At 41.5% G+C, this 23,900-nt stretch overlaps 1 protein-coding gene across 1 annotated transcript in view; it reads left to right on the top strand.

Annotated features, from left to right (window-relative positions):
• Window positions 1-23,900, top strand: part of LOC137342497 (adhesion G protein-coupled receptor B2-like) — a 697,882-nt gene that overhangs the window by 610,354 nt on the left and 63,628 nt on the right. The window contains exons 20-23 of the mRNA XM_068006399.1: window positions 7,083-7,233; window positions 14,692-14,761; window positions 18,408-18,474; window positions 20,570-20,655. Coding sequence (XP_067862500.1) covers window positions 7,083-7,233; window positions 14,692-14,761; window positions 18,408-18,474; window positions 20,570-20,655 — 374 coding nt within the window. The remainder of the gene's footprint in view (window positions 1-7,082; window positions 7,234-14,691; window positions 14,762-18,407; window positions 18,475-20,569; window positions 20,656-23,900) is intronic.

The raw sequence follows: 23,900 nt of genomic DNA, 5'->3' as shown, positions 1-23,900 counted from the left end.
GTACTGTAAACTACAAGTCTAGTATTTGTAGCCCTCTTAAACGGCATGTAAGTGGATATCACTGACTGCCTCTCTCATCCCTTGAAATCTCAATTTTGTTTCCCATTGCTATCTTCTGAAACTAGTTCATTCATTCAGATTCCCCTGTTCACTGTTGGCTTCAAAGAGCCAAAGTGGAGAAGTAATTTGTTTTCCACCAAAATGCTTTGAGAATGCCTTATAAATGTGATGTGACACAGTGTTTACTGAATACTCCAGTGGAACAGCAGTAGTGCAGCATTCTTGTTAAATAGACTGGCTGCTCAGGCTCGGATTGCTTGGATCCTTTCTATAATATCTAACTGCTACACTGCAAGTAATTGTTTTCTTATACAGGAAATGCTAATGTTCTAAAACACAGTAATTCCTTTTCCTGAAGGAATTTAGAACACTTATCCCAATTATGTTCATATCTTGAGTGTTTAAACTGATGATGTTTCATGTTAATAAGCACCAAGCAGTGGGTGGTATCATTGCATCTAACTCGAATTTTGCAATGCATTGTGGACATATTGGTAGCCATGACATCACCTGCCCGCCTGCTCAAGACAACTGCCACAAGTTCTTCAATAATTACACAGCTATTGATTTCATTTATACTTTTTTATTGTAGAAATGCACAATAAATCTTTAAAAGGAAACAGAAGGGGTATGTAATGGTAACATTATAAACACAACAAGAAGGAATGGTGAGGGACAAGAAACAGGCATTATTTTAAGGCAGATATTGCAGACCCTTCAATACATGAACAAAGCTGAATTCTGAACAACACACAGCCAGTTTGTAAGAGGTGTTCTGGCTAGTTTGGAATGGATTGGGATTTCTGAAAATTGCATTTGAAAGAAGCCCATTTCTAAGTCTGCCCAACAGTTCATTAAGTACTTCATGCAGCAATTCAGCCTGAACAGAAAGAACAGGAAACACTGAAGAGAAACCGTATTTTATGTAAAATACATAAAATATATAAATTTCAAGTTAAATGTGATAGAACAATCACTGTGTAGTATGCATAGCAAATAACTAGGGAATTCTTAATGCTTGTATTACAATGTTTAATTCAAGTTTTCAAGTTTCACGCTTAGATTAGGAATTCTATTAATGGGAGTGAATGAGAAGGAGTTAGCCCAATGGGATTCTATACAATGGGAATGAATGGGAAAGGATTTGGTCCATTGGAATTCTACATAGTGGGAATGAATGGGAAAGGTTTCATAGAATCATAGAATCTTACATCACAGAAGGAGGCCATTTAACCCATCGTGCATGTGCCAGCTCTTTGAAAGAGCCGTCCAATTAGTCCCACTCCTCTGCTCTTTCCCCATAGCCCTACAGATGTTTCCTTTTCAGGTATATATCCAATTCCCCTTTGAAAATTATTACTGAATTTGCTTCCACCACCCTTTTAGGCAGTGAATTCCAGATCATAATAACTCGCTGCGTAAATCCATTTCTCCTCATCTCCCCTCTGGTTCTTTTGCCAATTATCTTAAATCTGCTTCTGCCTTAAGTCCTTAAGTCCTCCTGCCAGTGGAATCAGTTTCTCCTTATTTACTCAATCAAACCCTTTATAATTTTAAACACCTCTATTAAATCTCCCCTTAACCTTCTCTGCTCAAAGGAGAACAATCCCAGCTTCTACACTCTTTCCACGTAACCGAAGTACCTCATCCCTGATACAATTCTAGTAATTCTTCTCTGCACCCTCTCCAAGGCCGTAACATCCTATTTGGTTTGGTCCTGTGGACATCTGTACAATGGAAATGAATGGTAAAGGGTTTGATCCATTGGGATTCTGTACAATGAGAGTGAATGGTAAAGGGTATGGTCCATTGAGATTCTATACAATGGGGATAAATGTAAAGATTTTGATCTATTGGGATCCTATACAATGGGAATGAATGCAAAAGGGTTTGATCATTTGGGATTCTATACAATGGAATGCAATTTGATCTGTTGAAATTCTGTGATTAGATTTGAATTTAACTGGATCTGACCAACATAATAAAACAAACAAACCCAGTACATCACAGCAAAAGCTGATACTAATAGAGTCATAGAGTCATAGAGTCATACAGCACGGATAGAGGCCCTTCGGCCCATCGTGTCCGCGCCGGCCATCAGCCCTGTCTACTCTAATCCCATATTCCAGCATTTGGTCCGTAGCCTTGTATGCTATGGCATTTCAAGTGCTCATCCAAATGCTTCTTGAATGGGCAGACTTAGAAATGGGCTTCTTTCAAATGCAATTTTCAGAAATCCCAATCCATTCCAAACTAGCCAGAACACCTCTTACAAACTGGCTGTGTGTTGTTCAGAATTCAGCTTTGTTCATGTATTGTACACATGTAATGTACACATTACATGGAAATTGATGTGACAAGTGATTCATTAGCACTCAGAAGCCAGCATTTTCACCGTCTTCAGGATTTTTATATAAAATTGCAGTATTCGGGGCAGCAAATCATGCTACATTTCGTAAGTGTACAAATTTATGGGATTTGTCATGGGATGTCACATTGCAACAAATCAATTGCCCTTTCCATGTGATGTTTGAATATGATATATGGCACTTTAATGCATCTATTTATACTATTGTACCTCCCAGAGCTGTTAGATAAATACAGCTCTCTCCATCACCAACTCAGCTTTTCTGCTTTTCAGTTTTTGGCTTTATATTGGCATGAGTAACTTACTCATTTCACAGCGTTAGTTTGTGATGAATGCACTATTGTCTGATATTCCATAGTGTGAAGTATTGTAAGATTTGATGCTTTCTTACTTAGTTATGTGTCCCTTAAGTATGTAGGTGAAATATAAAACTTGGGTACAAATTTATACTTAGATTACGGATCAAGCTACGGACCAAGTGCTGGAAAGTGGGATTAGGCTGAATAGCGCTTTTTCAGCCGGCACAGACTGGATGGGCCGAATGGCCACCTTCTGTGCCATAAATTTCCATGATTCTATGATTAGTCAACTCCTATTTCCATCTGTTTTCCCTCACTTAAGTGCTTGGCTGTATGTGTCCTTCGTTAGCCAAGAGCATGATTCTCCAAGTACACTGGCAGTAACATACTGTCATAGCATTGTAGCAAGCTGGCTATGATGTATTCCTTCACACAAGTGATATACTTCACTGTTGAAAAGTGCTCCACCTGGTGGCCCAGCTGACAAGATACAAATATCTTCACAATCGAGGATGGGACTGCCCTCCTGATATGCCATTGATATGGTGGCTGAGCTACTTCATATGCCCAATAAATCATTTCCTAATTGCTCTGAAATGCAATTTCATGCACGTAACTTGAAGGTTTGCATAACCTACACAGGATTCAGCATAGATTCTCTCAAACCAAATAAAGATAAACTGGTGGATCACCCAATGCAGTGCTCATCTTAGATCGGAGGATACACTGCTTTGTACGGGCTAGAGCATTATATCATATAATGCACCATGACTGTGCTGCTAAGATGCACCTGTGTGTAACTTAGGCCCCGATATTTATGGGGAGACGGGGGGATGGGGAGGTATAGCAGCCGGGAAACCTGGTAGTACGGGTTTCCCGGAGACCCTGTGGAATTTAACGGCAGGACCTGATTTAAAATTTTTTGAATCTGTTTCCTGGCTGCAGCCAGATTGAGAGGCTAGCTGGCTCTTGGGCGGGAAGGCCTAAGGCATCAGGTCACAGCAGAGGGAGCGGAGCAGAGGGAGGGAGAGATCGAGGGTCGAACATCGGGGGGGCAGAGTGGAGATTGCGGGTCGGACTTCGGGGGTGTGGGGGTGTCCGATCGCGGGGAGGGAAGCAGATTAGCTTAGTGGGCCAGAGTGAAGTGCTCCTGCTCCTCCTGGCCCACAAGCAATGCTGGAAAGGCACTTACCTGTTCCATCCAGCCATTCTCGCCTCCCTTCAGCTGCCAGTTTTCCCGAGGCTCAGAAAACCCGGCTGGCCAGCGATAAATCTGAAAAAGAGCTAAAACATTAAAATATTTAACTTCGGTATCCGCCTCCATAGCGCAGGTTAGTTGCCCGCCCCTCAACCCGCCTCCGTTAAAACCGAAGTGGGCGCGTTGGGGTCGGGTTTCCCATTGTTTTATTTTTACCTTCTTCGTGTCCATTTAAGGTACAAGGGGGGAAAAGTTTGGATAAGGGCCGTTATTGGACATAGGTAGCGAGATGTGCTATTACCCTGCGCCCAATGACCCCTGTGCAGGCAGGACACAAGTTTTGGCCGGCCCGAGGACTCACTTGCAATCAGCGTACCTTTCCAGGCCTTGCATGTGGAATCAATGCAATTTGCACTTTCCACCACTAAAGGGGAGCTCAATCTCTTAAAGGGAGGATGTTTCTTAGAAATCTCTTAAAGGTATTTGCTGAAAATAACAGTCTACTGTCTGCACGGAATCTGAACGGACATCAGACATCGCACACGTAAAACAACAGATGCAGATCCCATCTCTATGATTACACACTGATGAGTTATGTTAAAACATTGAATAAAGGTTGCGCACTACTAAATCCCACATCCTCCAATCTGTACACCAGACCTCACCAATCTGCTGATCTGAGCTGGTACCAGGCCTGCAAGAGTGCATGCACCAAGGTTCTCTGCTAATGCACTAGAGGCCTTGGTGCAAGAGGTGGACAGAAGGAGGGACATCCTATATCCACAGAGGGGGGTGGGGAACAAGAGGCCCTCCAGACATATATCCAAAAGGCAGTGGGAGGCAATGGTGGACGAAGTCAATGTCAGGCGCACAGCATCATGAGCATGAATGCAGTACAGGAAGAAGTTCAATGCTTTGACATGAGTGGCCAAGGTGAGTGAGGTCAGCTTTCAAGTGGCGTCTCCTACCAACTGCACCATGCACTACACCCTCCATCACCCACATACCAACAAACTCACTCTGTCAGTACTCAACTCTTCCAACCAGATGCTTCCTCTCGCCCTTACACATTACCACTATTGCAAGCCGCCCACCCACAACTCACAGGCCACACACTCTGGCACATCACCCAGACACATGTCCCGCTTTCTTGCAGGAGAAGGTGGCACATATCAAGAGGCAGCAAGTGGCAATGGCATTTAGCCCCTCGAGCCTGTTCCACCATTCAGTGAGATCATGGTGAACCTGTGACCTAGTGCAACATATCAAAATTTGCAGATGATACAAAGATGGGAGGGAAAGTAGAGAGTGAGGAGGACATAAAAACCTGCAAGGGGATATAGACAGGCTGGGTGAGTGGGCGGAGATTTGGCAGATGCAATATAATATTGGAAAATGTGAGGTTATGCACTTTGGCAGGAAAAATCAGAGAGCAAGTTATTTTCTTAATGGCGAGAGACTGGAAAGTACTGCAGTACAAAGGGATCTGGGGGTCCTAGTGCAAGAAAATCAAAAAGTTGGTATGCAGGTGCAGCAGGTGATCAAGAAAGCCAACGGAATGTTGGCTTTTATTGCTAGGGGGATAGAATATAAAAACAGGGAGGTATTGCTGCAGTTATATAAGGTATTGGTGAGACCACACCTGGAATACTGCATACAGTTTTGGTGTCCACACTTAAGAAAAGACATACTTGCTCTCGAGGCAGTACAAAGAAGGTTCACTCGGTTAATCCCGGGGATGAGGGGGTGGACATATGAGGAGAGGTTGAGTAGATTGGGAGTCTACTCATTGGAGTTCAGAAGAATGAGAGGCGATCTTATTGAAACATATAAGATTGTGAAGGGGCTTGATCGGGTTGATGCAGTAAGGATGTTCACAAAGATGGGTGAAACTAGAACTAGGGGGCATAATCTTAGAATAAGGGGCTGCTCTTTCAAAACTGAGATGAAGAGAAACTTCTTCACTCAGAGGGTAGTAGGTCTGTGGAATTTGCTGCCCCAGGAAGCTGTGGAAGCTACATCATTAAATAAATTTAAAACAGAAATAGACAGTTTTCTAGAAGTAAAGGGAATTAGGGGTTATGGGGAGCGGGCAGGAAATTGGACATGAAGCTGAGTTCGGATCGGTCAATGCCCTGTGGGTGGCGGAGAGGGCCCAGGGGCTATGTGGCCGGGTCCTGCTCCGACTTCTTGTGTTCTTTAGATTTGTGGTTGAGATCAGATCAGCCATGATCTTATTGAATGGCGGAGCAGGCTCGAGGGGCCGATTGGCCTACTCCTGCTCCTATTTCCTATGTTCCTATGTTCTAACTCCATTTCCCGCCTTAGCCCCATATCCCTTAATACCCTTGGTTCACAGAAATCTATCAATCTCAGATTTAACATTCACAAGTGAGCTAGCATCAACTGCTGTCTGCAGAAGAGCGTTCCAAACATCTCCCACCCTTTGCGTGTAGAAGCATTTCCTAACTTCACTCCTGCATGTCCTGGCTCTAAAGGTTAGGCTATGTCCCCGCGTCCTGGTATTCACGTCTAGGAGACCTCCAAAAACAGTTACAAATGTCTCGGCAGCCAGAAGCAATAATCCAGCCACTAACCTGTAAATCCTGCATGGTCCCTTTAAATAGCGCTGGTGGGGGGTCCTCCAGGCACTCTAAGACACGGAAGAAGATTCGCTCCAGTCAGTGCGTATAGTGACATCTTAAATGAGTTCATGAAGATCTCCTCTGTTCAGCATTGATCCTAAAATCACAAACTTGATCAAAAAAGAATACAGGATTCCACTTATAATATCAACCAGAAAAGGTTTTCATGAACTCATTTATGTTACCACACACGTAACTTTCAAAGTAATTCTTCCCTCATTTGGTTAAATGCGGCACAAGTAAAGGACCAAATGTTCTGCAGTAGATTAGAGTAACCCCAAATTCACTTCCAGTACATCGAGCTAAATACACAAATTATAATAATCAACCAGATTAACTCATGGTAGTGTTGCAGTAAATTATGAAAAAGATTAATCTTGGTTATTTCTGCCTGTTTTGTACAGAATCTCTACTGAAGCCTCCTCAGGGAGTTTATTATAGTTGGCTTCCCAAGGTATTTCTCACTCCGTACTTAAAATGTTCTTTAAAACATTTTTCCTGCTTTTCTCCAGGGTGTATGTATGATGACAGCAGCTTTTCTGCATTTCTTTTTCCTCTCCTCCTTCTGTTGGGTGCTGACAGAAGCCTGGCAGTCCTATCTTGCCGTGCTGGGAAAAATTAGGACCAGGCTGATAAGGAAACGCTTTCTCTGCCTTGGCTGGGGTATGTGACTCTCTTTTATAATTAGAATGCATATCATGTGTGATTTGCAAAGGAACTGTTAAAATTCTAAATTCTGAGCAAATGCTTCAGATCTGACCAATTGCATTGGATGTTTCTTACTACTAATTATATTATCGCAAATCTCCCAGTACAGCAAATTTTGTTCCCCTTGGCCTTTGCACATGCTCTATTATACTCAATAATGGAACTCATGCTTCATTAAGGAGAACCACTAATGAGGCAACTATTTGCCGGTCAATAATGAGATTCGATTCCGGCAATGTTTTTACAAAAGCTATGTTTTTCTTTTTAGTTTTCATCTTGTCACGCTCATGTGCAAATAAATACTGAACCATAAAAGTTTACAGCACATAAGAAGGCCATTTGACCCATTGTGACTGTGTCAATTTTTCCCAGAACAATCCAAAACTAAACCATTGCCCTGCTGTCTCCCCATAGCCCTGTATTTTCTTCTGCTTCAATTGTTTATCTGCTTAACAGATGCACTGGCCTCTGCCTGCGGCAAAGCATTCTAATGCTAACAACTGAAATTTCTCCTAACCTCTTCTCACCCTCTTAGTAAACAATTTTACAACACCAAGTTATAGTCCAGCAATTTTATTTTAAATTCACAAGCTTTCGGAGATTTTCTCCTTCCTCAGGCAAATGTTTCAAGATCTCCTTGAAGCCTACGCATTTATACATATTGAACAATAATACATGGTGTTTACAGACTGCCCCTGCAACTGCCCGTTGCCAAGGCAATCACCGTGTTCAGACAGAGAGGTGTTACCTGCAGAACCTCCGAATACACATTCAACAAAAAAACAAACAGGGAAAAAAAACAGAGAAAAAAAAACAGAGAGAGGCAGAAACATCCGGAAGGCAGAGAGAGCCAGCAAATGACCCATTATATTAAAAACAGATAACATTTGTTCGCTGGTGGGGTAACGTGTAGCGTGACATGAACCCAAGATCCCGGTTGAGGCCGTCCTCATGGGTGCGGAACTTGGCTATCAATTTCTGCTCGACAATTTTGCGTTGTCGTGTGTCTCGAAGGCCGCCTTGGAGTACGCTTACCCGAAGGTCGGTGGATGAATGTCCATGACTGCTGAAGTGTTCCCCGACTGGGAGGGAACCCTCCTGTTTGGCGATTGTTGCGCGGTGTCCGTTCATCCGTTGTCGCAGCGTCTGCATGGTCTCGCCAATGTACCATGCTCTGGGGCATCCTTTCCTGCAACGTATGAGGTAGACAACGTTGGCTGAGTCACAGGAGTATGAACCATGCACCTGGTGGGTGGTGTCATCTCGTGTGATGGTGGTATCTGTGTCGATGATCTGGCATGTCTTGCAGAGGTTACCGTGGCAGGGTTGTGTGGCGTCGTGGACGCTGTTCTCTTGAAAGCTAGGTAGTTTGCTGCGAACGATGGTCTGTTTGAGGTTGGGTGGCTGTTTAAAGGCGAGTAGTGGAGGTGTGGGGATGGCCATAGCGAGGTGTTTGTCCTCATTGATGACATGTTGAAGGCTGCGGAGAACATGGCGTAGTTTCTCCGCTCCGGGGAAGTACTGGACGACAAAGGGTACTCTGTTGGTTGCGTCCCGTGTTAGTCTCCTGAGGAGGTCTATGCGATTTTTTGCTGTGGCCCGTCGGAACTGTCGATCGATGAGTCGAGCGTCATATCCCGTTCTTACTAGGAACGGGATATGACGGGGAACACTTCAGCAGTCATGGACATTCATCCACCGACCTTCGGGTAAGCGTACTCCAAGGCGGCCTTCGAGACACACGACAACGCAAAATTGTCGAGCAGAAATTGATAGCCAAGTTCCGCACCCATGAGGACGGCCTCAACCGGGATCTTGGGTTCATGTCACGCTACACGTTACCCCACCAGCGAACAAATGTTATCTGTTTTTAATATAATGGGTCATTTGCTGGCTCTCTCTGCCTTCCGGATGTTTCTGCCTCTCTCTGTTTTTTTTTCTCTGTTTTTTTTCCCTGTTTGTTTTTTTGTTGAATGTGTATTCGGAGGTTCTGCAGGTAACACCTCTCTGTCTGAACACGGTGATTGCCTTGGCAACGGGCAGTTGCAGGGGCAGTCTGTAAACACCATGTATTATTGTTCAATATGTATAAATGCGTAGGCTTCAAGGAGATCTTGAAACATTTGCCTGAGGAAGGAGAAAATCTCCGAAAGCTTGTGAATTTAAAATAAAATTGCTGGACTATAACTTGGTGTTGTAAAATTGTTTACAATTGTCAACCCCAGTCCATCACCGGCATCTCCACATCACCCTCTTAGTGACAGTTTTAAGTTTATGATCCCTCATCACCGATTTCCAAATCAGAGGAAATAGTCTTTCTATATTCACCATATCAAAACCCTTCATAATTTTAAAATTTTCTAATAAATCTCCTCTTAGCCTTCTCTGCTCCAGAGGAAATAGTACCAGTATCTCAAATCTCGTCTCATAACCAAAGTTTCTCCTCCAATTTCATACTGATTATTCTTTGCTGTATACCTTCAATGGCCTTAATGTCTTTTCATCAGCTACTGCAAAATAACAGGTTCAAAAAAAAGGTAAAACATTCATTGAACTGTCAATCCAAATATCTAGTAGATGGTTGGCATTCCAATTATGCATTATAGATACAGTATGTCCAAATTGGACAACCTGTTAGCACAACAAAAAGAAACTGAACATCAATATTGTTTTGATATCAATATTGTTTTGATATCATCATCAGTAGTTTGCCTAAGGGAGGCTCTGGTTCAATTTTCTCTTCTCCAAACCACTCTGTCTTGTGTTTCACTCTTCATTTCTCCATACGATCTCCTATTCTACAGCTGGTCCAGAACTATGTTCCTATTGTATCATTGCCGACACCTCCTCATTAATTTTAATTTCTATCCACTTTACTTTCTCCATGCATCTCGAAACCCGTAGGAGATTGTAATTGAGGATAACCAGTTTAAAGGGAACATTAATATAAACTCAGAAAATGTTTCAGGTCGATGACCTTTCATCAGAAATGAAACGTTAACTCTGTTTCTCTCTGCACAGATGCTGCCTGACCTCTTGAACATTTCCAGCATTTTCAATTTTATTTCCGATTTCCAGCATCCACATTATTTTGCTTTTGTATTAATATAAATTCTACTTATTTGTATGCTGCTGGCATTTAAAATCTGATGTATCTGTTTGAAGAAATTTGACTTTAGAGTATCTCACCGCAACCTTGTGGAAGCTCAGCTTCTTGGGTCTGACAGTAAACAAAAGGCTGCTCAGCTCATGTCAGGGATAAATTTGTTAAGTCAGCAGTTTCCTGGAATGATCTGTGATCAGTGTTGCAGCATCATTTCAGCGACTGATGCCAAACAGCCACCAGTGATTTTTAACATTTAAAGTTCTTCACTGCTACTTGAGCACAGTTTCTGCCAGTTTTTTTTTAAAAGTGCAGTTAAAATGTTACCAAAGACTGCTAAAGTCAAGCATTGCTGTTTACAGGCAGATTTATGCTTGCATGCAACACTCAGCAGAAAAGGGAAAAATTGGCAATGAGTTCCAACTCTGCATCTTTGTAACTAGAACTTTCATTCAGCAATTTCTTGTGCTCAGCGTAAAATTTCATCTTGGCTGTTCCATTGACTGAAAACATACTGTGCCTTGTTTATCCTGAGGTTTACAGTTTTGAATAGATACTGCGATCACTGAAATAGTAGAGAATGATTCAGCTAGGCAATGATATAAAAACACTCCACTTCAGTTGATGACACACTCATGGAATGATGTGTTGGAGTCGTGTGTTGGGAGTGCATAATGAGCATTCGACGATAGGGCACCTCAAGAGGGTGAACTGAATTGGACCCATTCTCGTCGGAGTACCTTGGAGGAATTGTTCAGTCAGGTCTATCCAACCTCAAAACATATTGGCGACATAGTCAGTTAGGCCTGTCCCACCTCAAAGCACACTGTGGGGAGGAGATACTTGACCAAGTCCACACAGTGTCAGAGCAGCTTGAGACAGTGCGTTCTATCAGTTCTATTCTGCATCACAGCACATTGCAAGAACTTTTAGGAACGGGAAAAGGATTTTAGGCCAAACAAACCATTCACTTTATTACAATCAACTACACCAACTATCTTTCTGACCATAGGGTAAATTCACCAATCCTGTGCTCCCATTGGAAGCTACATTTGAAAGGAGCAGGTGTGGGAGAAACTGCGCAATTCTAGCCTAGTCTCCAACCCGCATTTCCTTCGAGCCTGGCTCCCCACTGGAGTGTGGGATCAGTTAATTTACCCAGATATCCCACTTGAACCTATCCTTTGTCATAGAACTAGCAAGGAGGTACTGAATCAGGCACATCCTGTGTACATCCAATTGAGTCCATCCTCTGTTAGAGTTCACAGGCCCATCCCATGTTAGAATGGCACAGGAGATTATACTTAGTGTTACTATATTCTAGGTAAATTCAGCCAATCTTTTCTTTCAGCTGCACTGGAAGGGACTGCAGAGATAGAGCTGCAGCACTGGGAGCAGGGAATTTTAAACGGAACAGGTGACCTCTGATGTCTGTTTGGCAGATGGTGCATTATATCATCAGTTTAAAAGCACAGATCAACCAGCCTTAGCTCAGAATGTAGATTGGTGATGTAAATTGTCCTGGACATTGATCTAAAGTGCAAAAATAAAGACCGTGGACTGGAAATGAGCAGGAGCTTCATGAATAAATGAAAATAGAGGTCAGATGACGTAGTTACGACCTCCAATACCATTTTCATCTCAGCCCATGTTGCTACCACTAGTTTCTGCACCCATCCACCAAATCTGGGCAGTAGAAGTCAGGAGGCATCCATTTTGAGCATCCTTTAAAGGATCCTTAGCTGCAGTGAGAGAAAGCTGGGAACAGGTTTGGTACTCACGTTTACTGCAGTCGCTTGTAGGTTTGGAGCCTTAATGGTTTCCAATATTTTATCTCCTTGCTGCTCTACAGTGCTGCACAACTTTTCCCTGCCACTATGTGCTCCTGCTCCCTTTCACTTCTGACACTTCCAGCCCCTTTAAAATGTTGCTGTAAGTTCTTCAGAATTGGCCACCCCTCCGGATTTCCTGCCCCCAGATCGGCAAGCTGCCTATAAAGAGTGCATTTCGTACTGGATTCATTTAAATGGGGCCCAGCCATGAAAATGATTCAGGCCCCACACCGACTCCATCCGACCCCTTGCCCAACCTCCACCCGATTAATGCTACAGACAAAAATCAATCCCACCGTTATGTACCACGGTGCCTTATGTGGTGGAGTTAGGAATGAAATAATTTAACATGTGGGTACACGTATAGAAAGGCACAAGCAGTATTTGACTCAACTAATACTGTGTGGCTAGTGTATGTCTCAAGGCCAAAACTTGTACATGTATAGTGTACAGCATGGAACAGCTGCCATTCACTGATGCCTTGCGCTTTGTGGACTTTGCCTCAGTAATATCTTCTGTACACGTACCCTGCAAACCAGTTAAATCATACACGTACCAAAGCAAATTCCGATATCTCACATCTCCGATGAGGACAGTAGGTATGTGTACATCTCTCATACAGCTTATGTGCAATACGTAGTGCATATGTTTCAGCAACAGCTTTTACAAAGTGTGCATTGAACATTAGCCAACTAATTGTTTTATGTCACAGCTGTGATGAAATAGCTATTTATACAAAAAGTAATAGGACACTGTTAATACAAGACATCAGGAGGGAAGTTTTAATTTGTATTTGTCCAAAAAAACGTTTCTTATTTGCTTTCCAATCTGCACTTTTCATACAAAACTGGTAGTGAAATGACAGAAAGGAGAATATTTTATTTTCTTGCTTGCCCAAAGGGTTGATGATACAATTTGTGATTGTGTATCACTTGAGTTATTAGATTTAATCAGTATTTCATGATGTGGGACTAGATGCAGACCGACACCATCACACAGCACGCAGATATGCCAAGTACAATTCTAACATGTCAGAGACACTGTTATTGCTTTGTTATTGTGCCCAGGGGTAAAGGGAGACAAACAAGTGCCTCTAAATGCTTGTCTTAAAAACTTCAATTAAGAAGAGCTACAGTGAAATTGGCCATGGCACTGGGCAGTGGAGTTTTCAAGCTGTTCAGTGTTGGGTGAGGGATTGATGGATGGGTGTAGAAGGGAATGTAAGATAATAGTGTTAATATAGCAAAGATAATAACTATGAGTGCATTTACACTGCAACAAATTCCAGAGAGGGGGTAGTCCCACTCCATCTTGATTTGAAACCGCATGGAGTGTAACTCCAGTATGATGTCAAGCTTGGTGTGTAGGGGATCCGTACTTGGAGTTCGTTTTAAAGTTTAGATGGTGCTCACACTGCTGCCTATATCCTCTGAGCCTTAGTAATGTAAATACCAGGGCTGAGACTAGTAGCTGCAGTATAGATGCAACGTAGGGTAAATTTTGCGAGGCCCTGCAGCACAGTGGACAGAAAATCACAGCCCATGATTTCCTGATACACACTGGTTATGTGTTTACCCTCATATGAAGGACTTAATTGGTATTGAAAATTACTATCCAATTGTAAGTTGTCTGGACACTGGAGAGCACAAGCAGAACATGAGGAATGATATGGTGGGGTGATGTGACTATGTTGATATCCTTCAACTGTTAAAAATAAAGGTTTGGAAACATGCCATGTTTTTAATGCAGCTGCTAATCACCTCTTTCACTTATCGGTTTCTCCCATGACTGATCATTGCTGCCCAGATTCAGTGTACAGTTGGCATCTATTCTGACTCATGAGCCATTGGTATGACAGTGTTTACAGATGCTGTGTCATGGGTCAGAACCCCTATATTACTACTAAAATATAAGTTACATTTGAGATTGGTTTCTAGTTTTTCAACTGTGCAACTGGATAAGATATCTGATGGTATCAGTGTCTTACTTTAGGTATTAGACATTATTCCATTGTCTAATGGGATTGATGTGACTCCATCACCCAGTGTGATTGGACATGACTAACTCAGTAATCGGATCATACGTGGCTCCTTCACCCAGTGGGATTGGATATGGCTCATTGGCCTAGTGAGATTGGATGTGACTCACTCTGTGGAATTGGATGAAATAAAATGTGTGTAAAATGAGATCTTTCCTATTTAACTTGGTTTCTTTTTGCTGATTGTAAATTGGTGTGATAGTACAGCAGATTTCTGATCGAGGACATGACAGGTCAATAATGGAGGTTTAATTAGTTTTAACTGGAAAGATTTAAAATCTATTTTGTCAAAACAAAAAGCATCTTGTCTCATTCCTGGGAGCAGGGCTCTGAAATTGAGCAGCAATTATTGAGATGTCAGAGTGTGTATTCGTACAGGATACAGTAATGTGGAACATAAGAGCTGGCTTTTACAAATGTTTTCTGTTATTACTCCTCAGGTTTGCCTGCATTGATTGTGGCCATTTCGGTGGGGTTTACCAAAGCTAAAGGATACGGAACAGCAAATTAGTGAGTAGTGTAGAAGTGTGCTCCTTGCAGAAGTTGTTGTGTCACAACTGCACCATCCAGGACTCATTGCCACGTTATTTATTCCAACACATAGCTGAGGTCTGTCCCTTCCCCCCAGGTTAAGCATGTACATAACACCCTCCTACAGTTCTTCTGAGCCATTGATTAGTGAGCTCAGCCAGTTCAAGTCACCAGTTATAAACACAAAATCTGATAGTAATTAACTTTAGTAATAAAATGATGATGATAACAAGGTAAGTATGATAACATGATGATGAGTATGATGATGATAACAAGGCAGGTAACACCTGTCTGTCTGCACACTGATTGCCTTGGCAACGGGCAGTTGAAAAAACTGTCTGTTATCACCAGCATTGTTCTGTGAATTATAAATGCGACTTCATTTCGAGGACTTCATTTCCGCATCGTTCACCTGACGAAGGAGGTAGCCTCCGAAAGCTTGTGAATTTAAAATAAAATTGCTGGACTATAACTTGGTGTTGTAAAATTGTTTACAAAGGTAAGTATAATTAGAATAGCAATGTAACTACTTATATACAAGATGTTTCAATGTTCACTCTGACACCAGAGGTTCTCTTGAGATGCTGAATGTGTCATTTTCCTACTAGGGTTGTTTTACTCTGTTTACTCACACAGGTAGTGTTGTTCCCATGGTTACTAGAAACCGAGAACTAAACTATTTTAAACCCATTATCTGCAACCTCGGAAGGCAATGCCCTGCAGTTTTTAACTCCCTTTTAATAGCTCTTTAGTATTCTCCACCTTGTAGCTTTCATCTTTTGGGCAGCTAAATGGACTTTGTTGAAATAGGACTTTTTCACCAAATATCCCACGGTTTGTTATCTGATAACATCAGACGTGCAAATGACAACACCGAGCATAAAGAAATGGTTTCTGGTTCCCTTTTGGTCAACAGGCTAACTGTGTCCATTTCAAGCATTTTCAGCCACACTGTTCAGAGCACAGGCATGTTGAGTGATCTTGCACACGCTCACCAACAGTCCCGGCTCTGGGCAGCCACCTGATTTTCCCAAATGTGTTTCTAAATGATGATGTACACAAAATCCCAAATAAAGCAAACTAGCAAGATGGAAAATAAATGTTTGATTGCTCAATCATAGGAATTAGAATCACAAATGGGATGGGGGATAAGGGAAGGGTTCATCCCACCTGGACCCATTTTAAGAAGGTAAGTCTCCCAATCAAGACTCCTTTTAGAGTGTCTCACCATTAGGATCTTCTTTAATGGTGAAATTCTCTGCTCCAGAAGCTCTTTTAAAGAGTGTGCCTCATCAGTCCCTTTGAAAGAGACTTTCTCCCCAACAGAACTCTTTTTAAGGATGGTGTTTTCCTATCGCAAGCCTCTAAGAAGGCAGCCCTCCCATTGGAACCTTATTTGAAGAGGCTGTTTTGCCACTGAACCTTTTTTTAAAGAGTGCCTCTTACCATAAGGATGCTTATAAAAAGGGAGGCTCTGTATGGAGACCCCTTTTTAAAGAGGAAGCCTCCCATCGCCTTTCATGGGTTTCATCAATAAAATACCTTATACCAAAGGAGTCTTTCCATCTGCCCCACTCACCAGCTGCCAGCATAGAAAGATGACTGTTCTGAATCTTCACCTAGTCCATTTTACATCATTATTGTGTAGCACGGTGTATGTTTTACAAAAGTGCCTTCAGCAGGAGACACCAGTAGATGTTATTGTCTCATTTTCCCAGGTTTGGGAAAGTGCTCTGAATCAGTTGCACTCACGATGAAGATGGCAATGTAATACAGTGCATTTCTTGTCTGGGCAAAATGACCTGATTTAATGATAACATCATTAATGGAGGAATGCAACAGCATGGGGGCCTCAATTAACACACAGACTTAAAATCACACAATCACTGAAGCGCCCCAGGGTTAATGACAGTATGTCTACTGTTGCTGATTACCAGAGATAGAAAAGAAAACAAAAGGGTATTAGTAAGTTAATATATTTCTCTGTATCTGTTATATTTTTTTAAAAGATCGCCGGTGGCAAATCTCCTCCTTTAAAGTATAGAAAATCTCGTATATTTTAGAAAATAAAGAATTTTGCTCACTTTTGTTGAATTGTAATCAGATATCCTTGCTGATCATTAATCACTGCCAAACCTTGTTAAACAAAGGTCTCCAAACTAAATTACGAAAGACTTTATCAGTTCTCACAAATAAAGGTCCCTAATTATATGCATTTTCAAAGGCTTAAAATCTTAAATAGAAATCTTAAATGTTATTGCTAATTTTAGGCTACTTCCCTGCTCATAGCCTGCTGTTCATTAACATGATCTAGTGGACAAGAAAAAGACTAAAAGAGACTGTGGCTGAGACTGCCTCTTTTATAAGGTATTTTCTACCCGTTCCCTTTCTTGGGCCTCCTAGAGGTGAGTGGGAACCCGACTCTGAGGCTTCCACCAAGGCTGCCCTAAAACTGACGGCTAGCAGATATACAAGAGGTGCACGGAGTGACACTCCCTCGCTTTCGGGCAGTGCCTGGATTCTCCTCACCACTGGTGAGGAGAATCCACGCATGGTGGCACGGCTGATATGAGAAATTCAGCAAATGGAGGAATCTCAGCTGCACATCCATGTACAACTACTCCATGGTGCTGCATATAGAGGTTCCATTGCACCATATTATAGCACTGACAATATTAAGCTTATCATTTAATAAACATACGATCAGTTTCCATATGCACACCAGTGACACCCTTACCTATGCCTTTGTTACCTCAATTGTAAACAATTTTACAACACCAATTTACTTGTTACCTCAAGGCTTGACTTTGTTTAATTCAGTACAGTCCCTTCAACATTCTCTGGCCAGCCTCTCCAGCTGCAGCCTACACAAACGTTTAGAACTCTGAGGCCTACATGCTATCCCACACACCCATTATGTAAGTGCTCACCAACCTTCACTGGTTCCCACTCTCCAAGAAGGTAAACTTCAAAATCATTACCCTTACCTTCAAACTCCTTGCAGTCTTCTCCAGCCTCATGCCCCAGCACAAACTGTCTGCTCTTCCAACTCTTATCAACTGTGCTCCTCTTTTCCTGCACGCAATGGAAATGCCTTTGGACGCCAAACCCCTGCATTTTGGAGAACTTCAAAATGCTGTGAATGGGGGTTAATTGAAGTTTTCAAGAATGAGATCGACAGATTTTCATTAGGTAAGAGTATCAAGGGATATGGATCAAAGCCGGGTAAATAGAGTTGAGGTACAGATCAGCCATTATCTAATTGAATGGTGGAATTGGCTGGAGGGGTTGAATGGCCTACTCCTGTTCCTATGTTTTTTTCTTTTTCTATTTTGCTGAATGTGACCATAAATAATACAGTTGGGGAACAGTCGGACATGATACCTTCCCACGATTCAATTCTCCACTTATAGTGAGTTCCTGATCTTTACAGGACCAGCAAAAGGATTGGGGAGGTACAGAGCAGAAGACAGTGCTCCCTAATGGAGAGAAAGAAGGAACACTGGAATAAACGCTCATCACTCATGTCCCTCTTTGTGGCTTAACAAAACGCCATTTATGCTATTTTACTGATGACGAGAGTGCCCCTCTGAAAATGACTGACTCTGTTTCTTCTTGCTTGCAGCTGCTGGCTGTCCTTGGAAGGAGGCCTCCTTTATGCATTTGTTGGACCAGCTGCAATCATTGTATTGGTAAACCGTACTTTTTAATGTTGCATGTAACATGAAATGTATGACGCGGGCAAATGTCTAACTGAATATTAACAGCTTTACACAGATGTACGCAGTAAGTCATGGGAATCGGATACAGAATCTTGTGCTTTGTTATCATGGGAACGAGTTACTCATTTTCAGATTCTGTTTCCTGGCTAATATAAGCTGTTAGGTTTTCCAGCTTCATGTGTTCACCAATGAATATGTGTTGCTTTCATCACTATTTATAATAAATCCTAAACAAGTGCACAAAAGTATCCTCTGTTCAGCATTTCCATCAAAACCATAAACATGTTGAAAAAGAATAGGTTATGATTTCGCTAGAAATTCAGACCAGAGGAAATTTACCAGCAGTTCTTTAAGACATCGCTACACAGAGCAACCAAAGGAAAGTATCATACCATCATTAGCATATTCTAGAACTGGCTGATTTTTTGAAAACGTATTGACATATGGACAAATGTTTTGACTATCTACGAACCAGCTGATTATATTATTTTGCCAATTAGATTCAAAGTAGTTGAACAATAAACCACCAACTTCATATAAACAGTGTCTATGAAATATTTCATGGCCCCTTATGAAGTTCAACAATAATTCCTACAATGTGTTACACACTGAGAATTCTCAGTAACATAATAAGATGTTCATGTAATCCTTAATCAGCACATGCCAGGGTTTTACATTGAATTACATACAGTCTACAGCACAGAAACAGGCCATTTGGCCCAACTGGTCTATGCCAGAGTTTATGCTCCACACGAGCCTCCTCCCACCCTCTTCATCTAACCCTATCAGCATATCCTTCATTCCTTTCTTCCTCATATGCTTATCTAGCTTCCCTTAAATGCAACTATGCTATTTGCCTCAACTACTCCTTGTGGTAGCACGTTCCACATTCTAACCACTCTTCGGGTAAAGAAGTTGCTCCTCAATTCCCTATTGGATTTATTAGTGACTATCTTATATTTATGACCTCTAGTTTTGGACACCTTTACAAGTGGAAACATTTTCTCTACGTCTACCCTATCAAACCCTTTCATTATCTTAAAGACTTCTATCAGGTCACCCCTCAGCCTTCTCTTTTCTAGAGAAAAGAGCCCCAGCCTGTCCAGCCTTTCCTGGTAAGTATATTCTCTCAATTCTGGTATCATCCTTGTGAATCTTTTTTGCATCTTCTCCAATGCCTCTATATCCTTTTTATAATATGGAGACTAGAACTGTGTACAACAAGTGAGTTCTAACCAAGGTTCAATACAAGTTTAACACAACTTCTCTGCTTTTCAATCCTAACCCTCTAGAAATGAACCCCAGTGCTTGGTTTGCCTTTTTATGGCCTTATTTACCTGCGTCACTACTTCTAGTGATTTGTGTATCTGTATCCCTAGATCCCTTTGCTCCTCTACCCCATTTAGACTCTTATTATCCAAGCAATATGTGGTCTCTTCATTCTTCCTACCAAAATGCATCACCTCACACTTAGCTATATTGAAATTCATTTGCCAACTACACACCCATTCTGCAAGTTTATTAATGTCTTGTATTTTGTCGCATTCTTCCTTTGTGTTAACTACACCCCCCAATTTGGTGCCGTCCGCAAATTTTGAAATTGTGCTTCCAATTCCCGAGTCTTAATTGGTAATGTAAATCGTGAACAACAATGGTCCCAGCACCAATCCCTGTGGAACACCATTTCCCAACTTTTGTCAGTCTGAGTAGCTACCCTTAACCCCTACTCTCTGTTTTCTTTTTTGTAGCCAGCTTGCTATCCATTCTGCTACCTGTCCCCTGACTCCACCTTAGTCATGAGTTTACTAAGGTTTTGTTTGAAAAACTGAGATCTGGCCTGCATCAACTTAGATTTCTGGTTGCCCAGAGAATATGCAGTATTTTACATAAATTCAATTAATGTTGATCAATAAGAATGTCAGTGGATTGAAAAAACTGGTAAAGGGAGTGTTCAAAGTTAGTTTCAGAAGGGCTAGCACCTTTATATAATTTTGAGAACTGCTGCATGATTAGAACTGACTGCTGAGCATTGAGTCCTTATTAACTCTTGGTTTTCATTCACAAGGTAAACATGCTCATTGGGATCATAGTATTCAACAAACTCATGTCCCGAGACGGAATTTCAGATAAGTCCAAAAAGCAGAGAGCGGGGTAGGTGTTGGCTTTTTACTCCTTTTGTAATGTGGGAAATTTTATTTTGTTTAGTTGGTAGTTTTTTGTAGTAATTGAATATGACATGAAGTTTGAAGTGTCCACTATCCTGCATCTGCCAGTTACCCTTTTACAGTTTGGAAAGTTTATTTTTGCCATTTGTAATTCGATTGGATGAGAGTTCTTCAGCATTCAATTGAAACATTTCTGATTAGTTTCAGGAGTAATTTTAATATCCAATTGCCTTCCTTCAGAGTAACTGATAATGGCTTTAAATCTATAAAAAAACACTTGTCTCAGGATGCCAAAGTATTTAGTCATCCCCTGCATTTCCAAGATTCACAAGCTCAGCTAACTTCCCATTTTGAACTGTGCACATTCTTCATTGTATGGCAGTAAAAGTGTGCTGTGGCCTCAGGGTAAACAACCTTCTGGAAGTCACCACTGACTTTCACCCAGCAGAGAGCAATGCAGATAAATGCTGTCACCAAGATAAGATGCAGACTGTCATGCAGACTACAGTCATGGTTAGATGTGACCATCTGCAGTGTGAAGCGTGGTACTGACCTTGGAATTGTTACCATGGAGACTGGAAGCATCATACAAGCTCTAGCACCCTGCAAACAGGCACATTGTTTATGCAGAAACCACATGGAGGGAGATTTCTGCTACTGGTGATCGGTTAGCAACAGCCTAACGTAGCAGGAATATTTGTTCGCTATTAGCAAAGTCATAAAAGCATCTAAAAAGAGACCAGAGGAATTTTTTTTTTCTTTGAAGAGAATAAAGGACTTAAAGCATAACTTCTTCACACTTTAAGTTGTGATTTTACAAAATGAGGCCCCACAGAGCATGACGAATGCTGAATCAATCAAAGCATTGAAGAAGAAAGCAAAACAAATTCCTAATTCAGCAAACCAACAAAGCAGTCTCAACCCATCATTACAACTAGATATCAGAAAACTATGAACCAAGCCAGATTGAACAAAACCAATCAGAAAAAGTGTTTAGAGACATGTCTGACATTGTCCAGTTGCTAGAAGTCAAGGAATTTCCTTGAACGGAACAGTAAAAGTTCATTTTGGGAACGTACAGAACAGAGATTGGCAGGGAAATGTGATTAGAGTAGTTAGGTTAGATGTGGAGCTTGCACTAGCTCTAATGGTCTCCTTCTGTGATGAAGGGTCTGGGGCGATAGCAGAAAATGGGCAATGGCAAATCGGCAGCCCATTTTACACTCTGCCAGAAACCAGATGGAGTGTAAAAGGGGCTTATGATTCACTGTCACCTGTTTTGCATTACCATCCAAGATGCGTTTCACCCCCTATGAGTCATATGTTTTCCATTTCCTCCTTGGTTGAGTTCAGTTTGAGGTTACTTCATCCCTGCGGTGATCAGTGGGTTTTTTTGCACCACTGAGAATTTGTACCATGAACCTCAGCCTATAGAAGACCCTCTATGACATGACCTCTGATCGCTGGAGTCCAGAGCAAGACTCCAAACTTCATTTTCCTATCTAATGTCAGATTTTGGAATGTTTTGTATTCTATCTCTGTCCTTATTTTATGTTATTACTTCCTGCCCTTAAAGTTTCCTACACCATATGCTATTCCCGTAGCAAGAGAGCAGGAGTCAACCTCTTCACAGGCCTGTGCCTATGCCACTCAAAAACTGTCCCCTCGCCTCTCCTCAGTTAGCTCATCTAAGATTGAGAACTCACTGTTTGGTGAATGGAATAGAAGAATCCATGTCCAAACACTCCGGAGTGCAGTGTAAATTCACTCATGCACTACCTCATGGCATTGGATTTCTCCTTTTCTACCACTGACTGGTGCACTTTCGTAAGACTAAAGCCACTTGTGGGATCGTTTGCTCTCCATTGAATCTGATGCAGTGTTCCAGTAGGATTATACTCAGAAAAGATGTTACAGTGCTTTAGCAACACATTTAATATAGGATTGATGGCCCTATATATAGATACTATGTATTATGTAGGATCTTATTTGCCCTGCGCTACATCCCCATGCTTGCAGTTTTATAATGTGAGTGAGCCTTGAATGAAGCTTCACAGTCCTATGGCATGTGAAAAATCCTGGACTAATCTATTATGGGTCTCCAGTGTTCTAAAGTCTCCAGACTACACTCTGAATGAGTAGAAACTCCTTGCTCTGATGTAAAAAATACTAAGCTCGGATGCTGAATTGGCATGTCTCTGTGATCAGAACAATATTAAATTTGATCAGTGTCACCACAAAAATGGAAACAATATTTTGCAACAACTAGCTTGATCGTCAGAACACAGAGGAATCTGATTTATTTGAGCTTGGGAAGCAATCGTCAGTATAAAATGAATTTAAAAATCCTCTCACAAAACCCTTTACTTTCCACACCATTAAAGTAAAAGAATTTTAGGATGGATGTCAGGCAAGTGGATAGTTCAGGCCCTGAATGGTCTTATTTTATTGACATTCTTTGCTTTTAGCAGCCAGTATTTAATTAAGTTATTAATAGGGGTTGCAATGATTAATTGAATGCAAAGTGCTCCCAACATCTGCCAAATTCACAATTCAGACATGCTGTAACAACGGAAACTAACGTGCATTTTTCAAACAAAGAGCACTTTTAATTCACTGACCGTTCCCTTGGCAGATGATTAAATGTAAAAATAACCATGTAATTGTGAGGAAAGTCCTGCTGTGGTTTTTAAAAGTATAAATTGTGGAAGTCTAATTAAAGGTTGAACAATTAGGCCGAGCCATAGTGTGGTGGTTAGGTCTTTTATCAGACAAACTTTTGATGAGAAATAAGTGATAATCGATTATTCTGTTAAAGTAATACCCATAAAATTAGTAACTATTAACATCACAGACAAGTTGTGTTCTCTGACTACAATTTGAAGAGTTACAATAATGCCCCCAGAATAAAAGAATAAAAATACATTTACAGATGTTGACAAAATCGCTGTTATTTCTTGACTGTTTTTACCCTATGGTCACCAATTCTCTCCTGAAGGTACTTATGCCATGTTGTAAGTACGGTTCTGTGTGTACCGGTAGCTTGCTGTAGTAATCATTCGTCACGTGTGAGCCGAGACACTGAGGGGACAATTTTAACCTAACCCGCACGTCGGAACACTGACTGGATTGGGTGTAACACTGATTTTACACCCAGTCTGGTTTTACTCTCCATGGAGAGTAATATTGGGCAGGGTGTAAAACCAGCGATACACCTGATCTCGTGGGTTT

This window comes from Heptranchias perlo, chromosome 26, assembly GCF_035084215.1.
Source record: "Heptranchias perlo isolate sHepPer1 chromosome 26, sHepPer1.hap1, whole genome shotgun sequence".
Taxonomy (NCBI): Eukaryota; Metazoa; Chordata; class Chondrichthyes; order Hexanchiformes; family Hexanchidae; genus Heptranchias; species Heptranchias perlo.
The sequence above is the reverse complement of the archived record's forward strand: the minus strand, read 5'-3'. Positions and strand labels throughout refer to the sequence as shown.